The sequence below is a fragment of the Oncorhynchus mykiss genome, chromosome 9, assembly GCF_057628025.1.
Source record: "Oncorhynchus mykiss isolate SJ-2025 chromosome 9, ASM5762802v1, whole genome shotgun sequence".
Classification (NCBI taxonomy): Eukaryota; Metazoa; Chordata; class Actinopteri; order Salmoniformes; family Salmonidae; genus Oncorhynchus; species Oncorhynchus mykiss.
Window position 1 is genome coordinate 17,883,328 of NC_143030.1, and position 19,068 is coordinate 17,902,395.

The 19,068-nt window shown below is 42.1% G+C and overlaps 1 protein-coding gene across 1 annotated transcript in view; it reads left to right on the plus strand.

Moving 5' to 3' along the window:
* Nucleotides 1-19,068, plus strand: part of LOC149980799 (basement membrane-specific heparan sulfate proteoglycan core protein-like) — a 162,250-nt gene that overhangs the window by 60,903 nt on the left and 82,279 nt on the right. Inside the window, exons 4-6 of the mRNA XM_090185681.1 lie at nt 8,764-9,048; nt 14,024-14,284; nt 14,480-14,764. Of these exons, the coding sequence (XP_090041807.1) occupies nt 8,764-9,048; nt 14,024-14,284; nt 14,480-14,764 (831 nt within the window). The remainder of the gene's footprint in view (nt 1-8,763; nt 9,049-14,023; nt 14,285-14,479; nt 14,765-19,068) is intronic.

Sequence of the window (19,068 nt, forward strand, 5' to 3'; positions counted from 1 at the left end):
AGGCGCAGCAGCGCCTCTTCAACCTCAGGAGGCTGAAGAAATTTGGCTTGTCACCAAAAGCACTCACAAACTTCTACAGATGCACAATCGAGAGCATCCTGGCGGGCTGTATCACCGCCTGGTACGGCAACTGCTCCGCCCTCAACCGTAAGGCTCTCCAGAGGGTGGTGAGGTCTGCACAACGCATCACCGGGGGCAAACTACCTGCCCTCCAGGACACCTACAACACCCGATGTCACAGGAAGGCCATAAAGATCATCAAGGACATCAACCACCCGAGCCACTGCCTGTTCACCCCGCTATCATCCAGAAGGCGAGGTCAGTACAGGTGCATCAAAGCTGGGACCGAGAGACTGAAAAACAGCTTCTATCTCAAGGCCATCAGACTGTTAAACAGCCACCACTAACATTGAGTGGCTGCTGCCAACACACTGACACTGACTCAACTCCAGCCACTTTAATAATGGGAATTGATGGGAAATGATGTAAATATATCACTAGCCACTTTAAACAATGCTACCTTATATAATGTTACTTACCCTACATTATTCATCTCATATGCATACGTATATACTGTACTCTATATCATCGACTGTATCCTTATGTAATACATGTATCACTAGCCACTTTAAACTATGCCACTTTGTTTACATACTCATCTCATTTGTACATACTGTACTCGATACCATCTACTGTATCTTGCCTATGCTGCTCTGTACCATCACTCATTCATATATCCTTATGTACATATTCTTTATCCCCTTACACTGTGTACAAGACAGTAGTTTTGGAATTGTTAGTTAGATTACTTGTTGGTTATTACTGCATTGTCGGAACTAGAAGCACAAGCATTTCGCTACACTCGCATTAACATCTGCTAACCATGTGTATGTGACAAATAAAATTTGATTTTATTTGATTTGATTTGACTCCTAAACTTCATGTTTGAACATAAAGGAAAACATTTATATAGAGGTTTCATCTTTGTATCTGTGCCATTATGGTGTCTGTTTCAACACGGGCAGCACATCTACATGTTAATGTTGCATGTGCCATAATCTACCAACTATGTTACAGAGGACCACCATGTGGGTAGTGGACACTTCAGGAAAAAGAGTAGAGTTTTGAGATGTATAGACAACAGGGAGGTTCCAACCCTCCAAGACCCCAAACATTGACATATATTTTGCCAAAACACTACTACTACTACACACTTCTCTTCTGTACTGTACCCTACACTATTGTACTGGGCTGTACCCTACTCTATTGTACTGTGCTGTACCCTGAACTGTACCCTACTGTATTGTACTGTACTCTACTGAACTGTACCATACTCTGTTGTACTGTACTCTACTGAACTGTACCCTACTCTTTTGTACTGTGCTCTACTGAACTGTACCCTACTCCATTGTACTGTGCTCCACTGAACTGTACTCTCTATTGTACTGTACTGTACTCTACTGAACTGTACCCTACTCTACAATACTGTACTCTACTGAACTGTACCCTACTCTAAAATACTGTGCTCTACTGAACTGTACCCTACTCTATTGAACTGTGCTCTACTGAACTGTACCCTACTCTACTGTACTCTACTGAGCTTTACCATACTCCACTGATCTGTACTCTACTGTAGTTGAGTTGAATGTATTGCACTGTGCTCTACTGCACTGTACCCTACTTTATTGTACTCTTCTCTTCTCTACTGTACTGTACCCTACTCTATTGTACTGTGCTCTACTGAACTGTACCCTACTCTATTGAACTGTGCTCTACTGAACTGTACCCTACTCTACAGTACTCTACTGAGCTTTACCATACTCCACTGATCTGTACTCTACTGTAGTTGAGTTGAATGTATTGCACTGTGCTCTACTGCACTGTACCCTACTTTATTGTACTCTTCTCTTCTATACTGTACTGTACCCTACTCTATTGTACTGTGCTCTACTGAACTGTACCATACTGAACTGTACCATACTCTATTGTACTGTGCTCTACTGAATTGTACCCTACTCTATTGTACTATACTCTTCTGAACTATACCCTACTCTACTTAACTGCACCCTACTCTATTGTACTGTGCTCTACTGAACTGTACCATACTGAACTGTACCCTACTCTATTGTACTGTGCTCTACTGAACTGTACCATACTGAACTGTACCACACTCTATTGTACTGTGCTATACTGAATTGTACCCTACTCTATTGTACTATACTCTACTGAACTGTACCCAACTCTACTTAACTGTACCCTACTCTATTGTACTGTGCTCTACTGAACTGTACCATACTGAACTGTGCTCTACTGAACTGTACCCTACTCTATTGTACTGTGCTCCACTGAACTGTACTCTCCTCTATTGTACTGTACTCTACTGAACTGTAACCTACTCTACGATACTGTGCTCCACTGAACTGTACTCTCCTCTATTGTACTGTGCTCTACTGAAATGTACCCTACTCTATTGTACTGTGCTCTACTGAACTGTACAATACTCTGTTGTACTGGGCTCTACTGAACTGTATCCTACTCTGTTGTACTGTACTGTACAGTACCCTGCGCTACTGTAATGTACTCTACTGAACTGTACCATACTCTATTATGCGGTGCTCTTCTAAACTGTACCCTGCTCTACTGAACTCTACTTGAATGTATTGTACTGTACTCTACTGAACTGTACCATACTCTGTTGTACTGTACTCTACTGAACAGTACCCTAATCTACTGTACTGTACTCTACTGAAATGTACCACACTCTATTGTACTGTACTCTACTGAACTGTACCCTACTCTATTGTACTGGGCTGTACCCTACTCTATTGTACTGTGCTGTACCCTACTCTATTGTACTGTACTGAACTGTACCCTACTCTAGTGTACTGTACTGTACCCTAATCTCCTGTACTGTGCTCTACTGAACTGTACCCTAATCTCCTGTACTCTTGTTGAACGTATTGTACTGTGTTCTATTGAACTGTACCCTACTCTATTGTACTGTGCTCTACTGAACTGCACCATATTGAACTGTACCATACTCTATTGTCCTGTGCTCTATTGAATTGTACCCTGCTCTATTGTACTGTGCTCTACTGAACTGTACCCTACTCTATTGTACTGTACTCTACTGAACTGTACCCTACTCTATTGTACTGTGCTCTACTGAACTGTACCATACTGAACTGTGCTCTACTGAACTGTACCCTACTCTATTGTACTGTGCTCCACTGAACTGTACTCTCCTCTATTGTACTGTACTCTACTGAACTGTACCCTACTCTACGATACTGTGCTCCACTGAACTGTACTCTCCTCTATTGTACTGTGCTCTACTGAACTGTAACCTACTCTATTGTACTGGGCTGTACCCTACTCTATTGTACTGTACTGAACTGTACCCTACTCTAGTGTACTGTACTGTACCCTAATCTCCTGTACTGTGCTCTACTGAACTGTACCCTAATCTCCTGTACTCTTGTTGAACGTATTGTACTGTGTTCTACTGAACTGTACCCTACTGTACCCTACTCTACCTTACCCTACTGTACCCTACTCTATTGTACTGTGCTCAACTGTACTGGACCCTACTCTATTGTACTGTGCTCTACTGAACTGTACCCTACTCTATTGTACTGTACTCTACTGAACTGCACAATACTGAACTGTACCCTACTCTATTGTACTGTGCACTACTGAACTGCACCATACTGAACTGTACCATACTCTATTGTCCTGTGCTCTACTGAACTGCACCATACTGAACTGTACCCTACTCTATTGTACTGTGCTCTACTGAACTGCACCATACTGAACTGTACCCTACTCTATTGTACTGTGCACTACTGAACTGCACCATACTGAACTGTACCATACTCTATTGTCCTGTGCTCTACTGAATTGTACCCTGCTCTACTGTGCTCTAGTTGAATGTGGTGTTCTGTGTTCTGCTGATCTGTACCCTACTCTATTGTACTATACTCTACTGTACTTGTACCCTACTCTACTGAACTGTATACTACTCTATTGTAGTGCACTATTGTACTGAACCCTACTCTATTTTACTGTACTCTACTGCACTGTACCCTACTCTACTGTACTCTACTGAACTCTACCATACTCCACTGATCTGTGCTCTACTGTAGTTGAGTTAAATGTATTGCACTGTGCTCTATTGCACTGTACCCTACTCTATTGTTCTCTTCTCTACTGTACTGTACCCTACTCTATTGTAGTGTGCTCTACTGAGCTATACCCTACTCTACTGTGCTCTACTGAACTGTACCCTACTCTATTGTACTGTACTCTACTGAACTGTACCCTACTCTATTGTAGTGTACTCTACTGAGCTGTACCCTACTCTACTGTGCTCTACTGAACTGTACCCTACCCTATTGCACTGTACTCTACTGAACTGTACCCTACTCTGTTGTACTGTACTATACTGAACTGTACCCTACTCTATTGTGCTGTACTCTACTGAACTGTACCCTACCCTATTGCACTGTACTCTACTGAACTCTACCCTACTCTATTGTGCTGTGCTCTACTGTACTGTTCCATACTCCTTTGTACTGTGCTATACTGAACTGTACCATACTCTATTGTACTGTACTCCACTGAACTGTACCCTACTCTATTGTGCTGTACTCCACTGAACTGTACCCTACTCTACTGTACTGTACCCTACTCTACTGTACTGTGCTCTACTGAACTGTACCCTACTCTACTGTACTGTGCTATACTGAACTGTACCCTACTCTACTGTACTGTGCTCTACTGAACTGTACCCTACTCTACTGTACTGTGCCATACTGAACTGTATCCTGCTCTACTGTACTGTGCTCTACTGAACTGTACCCTACTCTATTGTACTGGGCTGTAACCTAATCTATTGTACTGTGCTGTACCCTACTCTATTGTACTGTACTGAACTGTACCCTACTCTATTGTACTGGGCTGTACCCTACTCTATTGTACTGTGCTGTACCCTACTCTACTGTACTCTACTGAACTGTACCATACTCTGTTGCACTGTACTGTACCCTAATCTCCTGTACTGTGCTCTACTGAACTGTTCCCTACTCTACTGTACTCTTGTTGAACGTATTGTACTGTGTTTTATTGATCAGGACCCTACTGTACCCTACTCTACCTTACCCTACTCTACTGTACCCTACTCTATTGTACTGGGCTGTACCCTACTCTATTGTACTGTGTTCTATTGAACTGTACCCTACTGTACCCTACTCTACCTTACCCTACTCTACTGTACCCTACTCTATTGTACTGGGCTGTACCCTACTCTACTGTACTGTGCCATACTGAACTGTATCCTGCTCTACTGTACTGTGCTCTACTGAACTGTACCCTACTCTATTGTACTGGGCTGTACCCTACTCTATTGTACTGTGCTGTACCCTACTCTACTGTACTCTACTGAACTGTACCATACTCTGTTGCACTGTACTGTACCCTAATCTCCTGTACTGTGCTCTACTGAACTGTTCCCTACTCTACTGTACTCTTGTTGAACGTATTGTACTGTGTTTTATTGATCTGGACCCTACTGTACCCTACTCTACCTTACCCTACTCTACTGTACCCTACTCTACTGATCTGTACCCTACTCTACTGAACTGCCCCATACTGAACTGTACCCTAATCTCCTGTACTGTGCTCTACTGAACTGTTCCCTACTCTACTGTACTCTTGTTGAACGTATTGTACTGTGTTCTATTGATCTGGATCCTACTGTACCCTACTCTACCTTACCCTACTCTACTGTACCCTACTCTACTGATCTGTACCCTACTCTACTGAACTGCCCCATACTGAACTGTACCCTACTCTATTGTACTGTTCTCTACTGAACTGCCCCATACTGAACTGTACCCTACTCTATTGTACTGGGCTGTAACCTAATCTATTGTACTGTGCTGTACCCTACTCTATTGTACTGTACTGAACTGTACCCTACTCTATTGTACTGGGCTGTACCCTACTCTATTGTACTGTGCTGTACCCTACTCTACTGTACTCTACTGAACTGTACCATACTCTGTTGCACTGTACTGTACCCTAATCTCCTGTACTGTGCTCTACTGAACTGTTCCCTACTCTACTGTACTCTTGTTGAACGTATTGTACTGTGTTCTATTGATCTGGACCCTACTGTACCCTACTCTACCTTACCCTACTCTACTGTACCCTACTCTATTGTACTGGGCTGTACCCTACTCTACTGTACCCTACTCTATTGTACTGGGCTGTACCCTACTCTATTGTACTGTGCTGTACCCTACTCTACTGTACTCTACTGAACTGTACCATACTCTGTTGCACTGTACTGTACCCTAATCTCCTGTACTGTGCTCTACTGAACTGTTCCCTACTCTACTGTACTCTTGTTGAACGTATTGTACTGTGTTCTATTGATCTGGATCCTACTGTACCCTACTCTACCTTACCCTACTCTACTGTACCCTACTCTACTGATCTGTACCCTACTCTACTGAACTGCCCCATACTGAACTGTACCCTACTCTATTGTATTGTGCTCTACTGAACTGTTCCATACTGTACTGTACTCTATTGTACTGTGCTGTACCCTACTCTATTGTACTGTGTTTTATTGATCAGGACCCTACTGTACCCTACTCTACCTTACCCTACTCTACTGTACCCTACTCTATTGTACTGGGCTGTACCCTACTCTATTGTACTGTGTTCTATTGAACTGTACCCTACTGTACCCTACTCTACCTTACCCTACTCTACTGTACCCTACTCTACTGATCTGTACCCTACTCTACTGTACTGTGCTATACTGAACTGTACCCTACTCTACTGTACTGTGCTCTACTGAACTGTACCCTACTCTACTGTACTGTGCCATACTGAACTGTATCCTGCTCTACTGTACTGTGCTCTACTGAACTGTACCCTACTCTATTGTACTGGGCTGTACCCTACTCTATTGTACTGTGCTGTACCCTACTCTACTGTACTCTACTGAACTGTACCATACTCTGTTGCACTGTACTGTACCCTAATCTCCTGTACTGTGCTCTACTGAACTGTTCCCTACTCTACTGTACTCTTGTTGAACGTATTGTACTGTGTTCTATTGATCTGGATCCTACTGTACCCTACTCTACCTTACCCTACTCTACTGTACCCTACTCTACTGATCTGTACCCTACTCTACTGAACTGCCCCATACTGAACTGTACCCTACTCTATTGTACTGTTCTCTACTGAACTGTACCATACTGAACTGTACCCTACTCTATTGTACTGTTCTCTACTGAACTGTACCATACTGTACTGTACTCTTGTTGAACGTATTGTACTCTGTTCTATTGATCTGGATCCTACTCTATTGTACTGTGCTCAACTGTACTGGACCCTACTCTATTGCACTGTACCCTAATGACTGAAATGTACCCTACTCTATTGTACTGTACCCTAGGTCGAGGTCAGGGCTCTGTGCAGGCCAGTCAAGTCCTTCCACACCGATCTCGACAAGCCATTTCTGTATGGACCTCGCTTTGTGCACGGGGGGGCATTGTCATCCTAAAACAGGATAGGGCCTTCCCCAAACTGTTGCCACAAAGCTGAAGCACAGAATCGTCTTGAATTTTCTCTTTTTTTTATTTAAGTCAGTTAAGAACAAATTCTTATTTTCAATGACGGCCTAGGAACAGTGGGTTAACTGCCTTGTTCAGGGGCAGAACCAAAGGTTTTTCCCTTGTCAGCCATTGGATTCGAAATTGAATGTCATTGTGTGCTGTAGCATTAAGATTTCCCTTCACTAGAATTAAGGGGCCTAGCCCAAACCATGAAAAACAGCCCGAGATAATTATTCCACCTCCACCAAACTTTACAGTTGACACTATGCATTCGGGCGGGTAGCTTCCCCTGACATCAGCCAAACCCAGATTTTTCCATCGGACATCACTCCAGAGAAGGTGTTTCCACTGCTCCAGTGTCCAATGGCTGCGAGCTTTACACCACTCCAGCCGACGCTTGGGATTGCGCATGGTTATCTTATGCTTGTGTGCAGCTTCTCTACCATGGAAACCCATATAATAAAGCTCCCGACAAACATTTATTGTGATGAGTTTGCTTCTAGAGGCAGTTTTGAATGCAGTAGTTAGTGTTTCAACGGAGGACAGACTATTTTTACGCGCTCCGCACTTCAGCACTCGGCGGTCCCGTTCTGTGCGCTTGTGTGGCCTACCATATTGCAGCCGTTGTTGCTCCTAGACGTTTCCACTTCACAATAACAACACTTACAGTTGACTACAGTTAGCTCTAGCATGGTAGAAATTTGACAAACTGACTTGTTAGACAGGTGGCATCCTATGACGGTGTCACATTGAAAGTCACTGAGCTCTTCAGTAAGGCCATTCTACTGCCAATGTTTGTCTATGGAGAGTGCATGGCTGTGTGCTTGATTTTATACACATGTCAGCAACAGTGGTGGCTGAAAAAGCTGAATCCACTAATTTGAAAAGGTGTCCACATACTTTTGCATATATAGTTTATATGTCTAAAATAATAGTTACCGTACTACTTACTGAAGTCAGATCATACTTTGGAAAGATTGTTGCTCTGACTGCATTTGTCTTTATATACATTTATGTAAATTCTAACTGAATGGAGTCAACATATGTCAAATATACTTTTATCACAATGTTACAGCATCAGCTGAATTACCAGGCATGTATCCAGATGTTTTGTGCATTATTTTCACAGCTCTTCCCAAAACTACTCTGACTGTGAAGCCAAACCCTGCATACACTGGAGAGACAGTTACTCTGATGTGTTCAGTGACGTATGACAGTAGATGGAACTATCAGCGGTACAAAGACTGGAATTATAATGTAGTGTCCCAGTCTGTCAGACACACAAGAACAGGAGACACCCTCACTATCAGTAGAGCTGCTGAGTCTGACCAGGGTCAGTACTGGTGTGAAGGGAACAGAAAGTCTAGACCCACATCTTCACAACCAAGTGATCCTGTCACTCTCACTGTAGAAGGTGAGTTACTTTGTGTTTTTTGTCATAAAGATGGACACTATTTATATTGTGTCAGAATTCTTAGTTAAAGAATTGGGACAGTGTTGTTCTGTGAAGTCTCCAAACTCCAAAGCAATAACAAACATATTGTTAATTAGTTTATTACATAGTATTTGTTTATACACATACTGTATTTATATTGAGAGGAGTCTGTCCCAAACACTGACTCCTAAACTTCATGTTTGAACATAAAGGAAAACATTTATATAGAGGTTTCATCTTTGTATCTGTGCCATTATGGTGTCTGTTACAACACAAGCAGAACATCTACATGTTAATGTTGCATGTGCCATAATCTACCAACTATGTTACCGAGGACCACCATGTGGGTAGTGGACACTTCAGGAAAAATAGTAGAGTTTTGAGATGTATAAACAACAGGGGGTTTCCAACCCTCCAAGACCCCAAACATTGACAAACATTTGACCAAAACACTACTACTACTACACACTTCTCTAATGTACTGTACCCTACTCCACTGTACTGTACTGTACTGTGCCCTACTCTATTGTACTCTACTGTACTGTACCCTACTCTATTGTACTGTGCTCTACTGAACTGTACCCTACTCTATTGTACTGTACTCTACTGAACTGTACCCTACTCTATTGTACTGTACTCTACTGTACTGTACCCTACTCTATTGTACTCTACTGTACCCTACTCTACTCTACTGTACTGTACCCTACTCTATTATACTCTGCTGTACTGTACCCTACTCTATTGTACTCTTCTGTACTGTACCCTACTCTATTGTACTGTGCTCTACTGAACTGTACCCTACTCTATTGTACTGTACTCTACTGAACTGTACCCTACTCTATTGTACTGTACTCTACTGAACTGTTCCCTACTCTATTGTACTGTGCTCTACTGTACTGTACCCTACTCTATTGTACTGAACTCCACAGAACTGTACCCTCATCTATTGTACTGTACTCTGCTGATATATACCCTATTATGTTGTACTGTGCTCTCCTGTACTGTACCCTACTCTATTGTACTGTGCTCTACTGAACAATACTCTACTCTATTGCACTGTGCTCTACTCTACTGTACTCTAATTGATTGTTTTGCACTGTGCTCTACTGAACTGGACCCTACTCTATTGTACTGTGCTCTAGTGACCTGGAACCTACTCTATTGTACTGTACTCTACTGAACTGTACCCTACTCTATTGTACTGTACTCTACTGAACTGTACCCTACTCTATTGTACTGTGCTCCACTGTACTGTACCCTACTCTATTGTACTGTACTCTACTGAACTGTACCCTACTCTATTGTACTGTACTCTACTGAACTGTACCATACTCTATTGTACTGTACTCTACTGAACTGTACCCTACTCTATTGTACTGTACTCTACTGAACTGTACCCTACTCTATTGTACTGTACTCTACTGAACTGTACCCTACTCTATTGTACTGTACTCTACTGAACTGTACCCTACTCTATTGTACAGTGCACTACTGAACTGTACCCTACTCTATTGTACTGTACACTACTGAACTGTACCCTACTCTATTGTACTGTACTCTACTGAACTGTACCCTACTCTATTGTACAGTGCACTACTGTACTGTACCCTACTCTATTGTACTGTACTCTACTGAACTGTACCCTACTCTATTGTACTGTGCTCCACTGTACTGTACCCTACTCTATTGTACTGTACTCTACTGAACTGTACCCTACTCTATTGTACTGTACTCTACTGAACTGTACCCTACTCTATTGTACTGTACTCTACTGTACTGTACCCTAATCTATTGTACTCTACTGTACCCTATTCTACTCTACTGTACTGTACCCTACTCTATTATACTCTGCTGTACTGTACCCTACTCTATTGTACTGTACTCTACTGAACTGTTCCCTACTCTATTGTACTGTGCTCTACTGCACTGTACCCTACTCTATTGTACTGAACTCCACAGAACTGTACCCTCATCTATTGTACTGTACTCTGCTGATATATACCCTATTATGTTGTACTGTGCTCTCCTGTACTGTACCCTACTCTATTGTACTGTACTCTACTGAACTGTACCCTACTCTATTGTACTGTGCTCTACTGTATACCCTACTCTGTTGCACTTTTCCCTACTGAACTGTACCCTACTCTATTGTACTGTGCTCTACTGTATACCCTACTCTGTTGCACTGTGCTCTACTGAACTATACCCTACTCTATTGTACTGTACTCTACTGAACTGTACCCTACTCTACTGTACTGTAGTTTATTGAACTGTACCCTACTCTATTGTACTGTGCTCTACTGAACTATAAAATACTCTATTGCACTGTGCTCTACTGCACTGTACCCTACTCTATTATACTGAACTCTACTGTACTCTACTAAACTGTTCCCTACTCTAACATACTGTGCTCTACTGAACTATACTATTTTGTACTGTACTCTTCTGTGCTCTACTGTACTGTACCCTAGTCTACTGTATTCTACTGTACTGTACCCTACTCTAATGTACTCTACTGTACTGTACCCTACTGTACTCTACTGTCCTCTACCTTACTGTACTGTACCCTACTCTATTGTACTGTGCTCTCCCTTACTGTACCCTATTCTACTGTACTCAACTGTACTGTACACTACTCTATTGTACTGTGCTCTACTGAACTGTACCCTAATCTACTGTACTCTACTGTACTGTGCTGTACTGAACTGTACCCTATTCTACTATTGTACTGTGCTCTACTGAACTGTACCCTACTCTACTGTACTCTACTGTACTGTGCTGTACTGAACTGTACCCTACTCTATTGTACTGTGCTCTACTGAACTGTACCCTACTCTATTGTACTGTACTCTACTGAACTGTACCCTACTCTATTGTACTGTACTCTACTGAACTCTACCCTACTCTACTGTACTGTACTCTACTGAACTGTTTTCTGCTGAACTGTACCCTACTCTATTGTACTCTAGTTGACCTTATTGTACTGTTTTCTGCTGAACTCTGCCATACTCTGTTGTACTGTGTTCTACTGAACTGTACCCTACTCTATTGTACTGTGCTCTACTGTACTGTACCTTAATCTGCTGTGCTCTAATGAACTATACCCTACTTTATTGCCCTGTGTTCTACTGAACTGTACCCTACTCTTTTGTACTGTGCTCTACTGAACTGTACTCTTCTCTACTTGAATGTATTGTACTGTGTTCTACTGTACTGTACCCTACTCTATTGTACTGTGCTCTACTGTACTGTACCTTAATCTGCTGTGCTCTAATGAACTATACCCTACTCTATTGTACTGTGCTCTTCTGAACTGTACCCTACTCTGTTGTGCTGTGCTCTACTGAACTCTACCCTACTCTACTGTACTCTACTTGAAGGTATTGTACTGTTCTCTACTGTACTGTACTGTGTTCTACTAAACTGTACCCTACTCTACTGTACTCTACTTGAACGTATTCTACTGTACTCTACTGTACTGTACCTTACTGTACTGTACCCTACTCTATTGTACTGTGCTCTACTGAAGTGTACGCTACTTTATTGTACTGTGCTCTACTGAACTGTACCCTACTCTATTGTACTGTGCTCTACTGAACTGTTCCCTACTCTATTGTACTGTGCTCTACTGTTCACTACTCTATTATACTGTGCTGTACTGAACTGTACCCTACTCTATTGTACTGTGCTCTACTGAACTGTACCTTACTCTGTGCACTGTACTCTACTGAAGTGTACCCTACTCTGTTGCACTGTGCTCTACTGAACTAGACCTTACTCTATTGCACTGTGCTCTACTGAACTGTACCCTACCCTATTGTACTGTGCTCTACTGTACCATACTCTGTTGCATTGTTCCTTACTGAACTGTACCCTTCTCTTTTGCACTGTGCTCTATTGAACTGGACTCTATTCTGTTGTACCGTTCTCTACTGTACTCTACTGAACTGTATCCTACACTACTGATCTGTACTCTACTGTACTCTAGTTGAATGTATTGCACTGTAGTCTCCTGAACTATACCTTACTCTACTGTTCTGTGCTCTACTAAACTATACCGATCTCTATTGTACTGTACTCTACTGAACTGTAGTTTATTGAACTGTACCCTACTACATTGTACTGTGCTCTACTGAACTGTACCCTACTCCATTGTACTGTGCTCTACTGTACTGTACCCTACTCTGTTGTACTGTGCTCTACTGAAACGTTACCCACCCTATTGTACTGTAATTTACTGAACTGAACCGTATTCTGCTGTACTGTGCTCTACTGAACTGTACCCTACCCTATTGTACTATAAACTAATCTACTGTGCTGTGTTCTACTGAACTGTACCCTGCTCTATTGTATTGGTTATATTATGCTTGTGTGTGGCTTCTCGGCCATGGAAACCCATATCATGAAGCTCCCGACAAACATTTATTGTGCTGAGTTTGCTTCTAGAGGCAGTTTGGAACGCAGTAGTTAGTGTTTCAACCGAGGACAGAAATTTTTTACACGCTCTGCACCTCAGCACTCGGCGGTCCCTTTCTGTGCGCTTGTGTGGCCTACCATATTAAAGCTGAGCCATTGTGGCTCCTAGACATTTCCACGTCACAATAACAACACTTACAGTTGACTACAGTTAGCTCTAGCATGGTAGAAATTTGACAAACTGACTTGTTAGACAGGTGGCATCCTATGACGGCGTCACATTGAAAGTCACTTAGCTCTTCAGTAAGGCCATTCTACTGCCAATGTTTGTCTATGGAGATTGCATGGCTGTGTGCTTGATTTTATACACGCCAGAAACGGGTATGGCTGAAAAAGCAGAATCCACTGAATCCATACTTTTGCATATATAGTTTATATGTCTAAAATAATAGTTACTGTACTATTTACTGAAGTCAGATCATACTTTGGAAAGATTGTTGCTCTGACTGCATTTGTCTTCATATAACTGTTTCCACAGCTCTGCCCACGGCCTCAGTGAAGATAGTCACTCCACAGGGTCTCCTCTACCCTGGAGAGACAGTCACTCTGCAGTGTGACATATCAGACTACACAGACTGGACATATCGCTGGTTCAGATACAATGAAGAGCTTCCCATTCAGACCAGAAAAACCACCATCTCTCTCCCTGACCAGGCTGATCAGTACAGTTGTGTTGGGATGAGGAAAGGTCGGCCCCAGAAGTCATATCACAGCTCAGCTCTCCCCATCATCATCACTGGTGAGGTCACTGTTTGTCTTCAATCTGGGCTTTCTAAATTTAGAGCCAATGAGGGTTCATCTAAATACAGATATATACACTGTAAATTCTAACTGAATGGAGTCAACATATGTCAAATATACTTTTATCACAATGTTACAGCATCAGCTGAATTACCAGGCAGGTATCCAGATGTTTTGTGCATTATTTTCACAGCTCTTCCCAAAACTACTCTGACTGTAGAGCCAAACCCTGCATACACTGGAGAGAAAGTCACTCTGAAGTGTTCAGTTGAGTCTGACAGTATCTGGAGCTATAAGTGGTACAAAGACAGGAATTATAATGTAGTGTCCCAGTCTGTCAGACACAATATAACAGGAGACACCCTCACCATCAGTAGAGCTGCTGAGTCTGACCAGGGTCTCTACTGGTGTGAAGGGAACAGAGTGTCTAGACCCACATCTTCACAACCAAGTGATCATGTCACTCTCACTGTAAAAGGTGAGTTACTTTGTGTTTTTGTCATAAAGATGGACACTATTTATATTGTGTCAGAATTCTTAGTTAAAGAATTGGGACAGTGTTGTTCTGTGAAGTATCCAAACTCCAAAGCAATAACAAACACATTGTTAAATTATTTTAAGACAAAGTATTTGTTGATACACAGACTGTATTTCTATTGAGAGGAGTCTGTCCCAAACACTGACTCCTAAACTTCATGTTTAAACATAAAGGAAAGCATTTATATAGAGGTTTCATCTTTGTATCTGTGCATTTATGATGTCTGTTACAACACGGGCAGCACCATTGAGGATATCAAATCAAATCAAATGTATTGATATAGCCCTTCGTACATCAGCTGATATCTCAAAGTGCTGTACAGAAACCCAGCCTAAAACCCTAAACAGCAAGCAATGCAGGTGTTGAAGCACGTTCGCTAGGAAAAACTCCCTAGAAAGGCCAAAATATATGATGAAACCTAGAGAGGAACCAGGCTATGAGGGGTGGCCAGTCCTCTTCTGGCTGTGCTGGGTGGAGATTATAACAGAACATGGCCAAGATGTTCAAATGTTCATAAATTACCAGCATGGTCAAATAAGAGGTCTGGGACAGGTAGCACGTCCGGTGAACAGGTCAGGATTCCATAGCCGCAGGCAGAACAGTTGAAGCTGGAGCAGCAGCACGGCCAGGTGGACTGGGGACAGCAAGGAGTCATCATGCCAGGTAGTCCTGAGGCATGGTCCTAGGGCTCAGGTCCTCCGAGAGAGAGAAAGAAAGAGAGTTTGAGTTTTTATAAAACCTTTATTTTTTACTCAAGTGTTAACATAAATAATGACACACTGCCTTTTCAGAAATGAAACAACAAATGTAATTCCTAAACAAAAATAAATACATAACATATACATTCAACTTATTTCATCAGCAAAAAATAATTTCCCCTCCTCTACAAAACAAAGCGCTCCTTCGTAGGCCCACTTCTACTCAAATAATAGGAGATCTTTTACAGCTGAAAATAACTCAAAATCTACTTTTATTCTTGCTTTCACTAATCCTTTAAAAACACATCTTACATCCTGCCCATATCCCGTTTCTATCTTATGTTTCCTACTCAGAAAAATTGACATCTTAGCTTGTCCCAAAATAAAATTTAACATTTGACATTTTCTTTTCTGTTGTTTACTATATTGAAACCCCAAAATAAACACAGTGTTATTGAAAAACTCCCCTACAGCTTTAAACAAAGATTCCAGCATTTCCAATAGAGGTTTTATCCTCTCACACTCCATAAAACAGTGAAAAATGGTTTCTCTTATATTACAAAAAGGACATCCATCTCTAACATCTGAGTTAATAACAGATACAAAAGCATTAACTGCAATGATGCCATGTAAAACCCTCCATTGCATATCACCAGTACCCTTTTGTAACGGTGGCTTGTACAGTGCTCTCCATGCTGGCTTTACCTTGTCATCAATGCCCAATTTTACCCTCCATGGAGTGTCTTTTCTATTTTTCAATTTATCTTTATTCAACACCTTGACACACATACAATTCCTTCCCATTCACGTCATCCAAACCCACCTCCTCCAACCCTCTCAAATCCAGCAATAACGCCTTTCTTTCTGACTCTGGGATATTTGGTGTAATCCCTAGTTTTGGAAATGAGACGTCTTCATCTTGCACCTTCTTCTTGTGGCTACTAAGCATACCCCATTCTTCCGCTGACAGAGCCTTCCTACAGCTTCCCAGCATTTGTCCGACAATCCTTTCCGACCTCATCCCCAAATGTTCTTCCACCCGTCTTCCATCCATTAAGGCGGGCCCAGCCATGGCCATTAACTGTCTTAAAGTAATGATTTTCCCCTTCACCAGAATCTTGGAGAAATGTGGAACAGCTGCAGTTGTACAATCCAGTCTTGCCCCATACACCAGAGGTTCCTCCAACAGCCAATCCACTGACTCCGCTGAAGTTCGTCTGGACACCTTCATTATGCTCCACACTCTGAGAAGGCCTCTGTAAAACGGAGGTACTCCCTCCCTAGAAATCTGACTACTATCAACCAGAAATAAAGCCTTCTTTAAACCTAATCCTCCAACCCGCTGTAATATAAGACCTGCCACCCCTCTCCACACCACATTTTCCGGTCCATAAAGCAACCTTTGAATAAACTGAAACCGGAAAGCAGCAGCCCTACTAGCAAGATGTACAAGACCTTGTCCCCCCTCCTCTTTTGACAAATACAAAACACTTTGTGGAACCCAGTGATATTTATCCCAAAATAAATCCACAATAATTGCCTGTATCTTAGCCAGAAGGCCAGATGGTGGTTCTAAAACTGACAACCGATGCCACAGTGCAGAGGCAATCACATTGTTAACTATAATAGTGCGCCCCCTATATGACATACGAGATAATAACCAACGCCATCTCCTCATCCTCCCTTCCACCATTTCAACCACCCCACTCCAATTTTTTTCCATAGTCCCCTCATCTCCTAGGTACACTCCAAGATACTTAAAACCTCCCTTACACCATTCTAGCCCCCCTGGCAAAGGCATGATCCCTCCAGACCATTCTCCAATCTGTAAAGCACAACTCTTTTCCCAATTTACCTTTGCAGAGGATATTCCCCTAAAACGATCAACCATTAGACTCAAGCTATCCACCTCCGCTTGATTTTTCACTAGCACAACTACATCATCAGCATAGGCTGAAAGACGAATAGGAGGAATATCCTCTGAAAGGCACACCCCTGCAATGCGACTTCTAATGCTATTTAGTAGTGGTTCTATAGCAATGGCATATAACATCCCTGACATAGAACATCTCTGCCTAATACCTCTACACACTTTAAAAGGAGCACTCAAACCACCGTTAACTTTCAATACACTTTCAATGTCACCATATATCACCTTTATCATGGCAATAAAACCAGAGCTGAACCCAAACGCCTCAAACGTGTGCCATAAATATTGATGTTCAACTCGGTCAAATGCCTTTTCCTGATCAATTGAAATTAGACCAGCATCCAACCCAATAGCCTTAGAGACGTCCAAAAAATCACGAATCAGAGAAATGTTATCCCCTATCTGCCTGCCAGGAACACAGTAGGACTGATCCGTATGTATGATTTGCCCCATCACCTCCCTCAGCCTGTTGGACAAAGCCTTTGACAATATCTTATAATCAGTGCACAATAAAGCCACCGGCCTCCAGTTCTTCACCTCCCTCGGGTCACCCTTTTGGGGCAGTAGGGTGAGGACAGCCCTTCTGCAGCTTATTGGTAGTAACCCTCCGGTTAAACTATCATTAGCTACTTCTAACCAATCCTCTCCCAACATAGCCCAAAAAGACTTAAAAAGTCAACGGGAAGCCCATCAATGCCTGGTGCCCTTCCATTTTCCATGCCTTTTAATGCAGTGTATAAATCCTGCAAAGACAATGGTTGCTCAAGCTCAACCTGAGCTTCTGCAGCCACCTTTGGGAGCCCATCAAAGAACTGCTGTGTCACTGTTTTGTCCTCTTTGTACTCACACTTGTAGAGCTCAGCATAGAACTCTACTGCCCTCTTTCTAATTTCACTAGGGCTAGTGAGCTCTTGTCCAACAGCTGATTTGAGACTATGAATAATTTTTCTTTGTACATTCTTTTTCTCTAAACCAAAGAAAAATTTGGATGAGGCATCCATTTCAGATATTCCCTGAAACTTAGTGCCTTGCGAAAGTATTCGGCCCCCTTGAACTTTGCGACCTTTTGCCACATTTCAGGCTTCAAACATAAAGATATAAAACTGTATCTTTTTGTGAAGAATCAACAACAAGTGGGACACAATCATGAAGTGGAACGACATTTATCGGATATTTCAAACTTTTTTAACAAATCAAAAACTGAAAAATTGGGCGTGCAAAATTATTCAGCCCCTTTACTTTCAGTGCAGCAAACTCTCTCCAGAAGTTCAGTGAGGATCTCTGAATGATCCAATGTTGACCTAAATGACTAATGATGATAAATACAATCCACCTGTGTGTAATCAAGTCTCCGTATAAATGCACCTGCACTGTGATAGTCTCAGAGGTCCGTTAAAAGCGCAGAGAGCATCATGAAGAACAAGGAACACACCAGGCAGGTCCGAGATACTGTTGTGAAGAAGTTTAAAGCCGGATTTGGATACAAAAAGATTTCCCAAGCTTTAAACATCCCAAGGAGCACTGTGCAAGCGATAATATTGAAATGGAAGGAGTATCAGACCGCTGCAAATCTACCAAGACCTGGCCGTCCCTCTAAACTTTCAGTTCATACACGG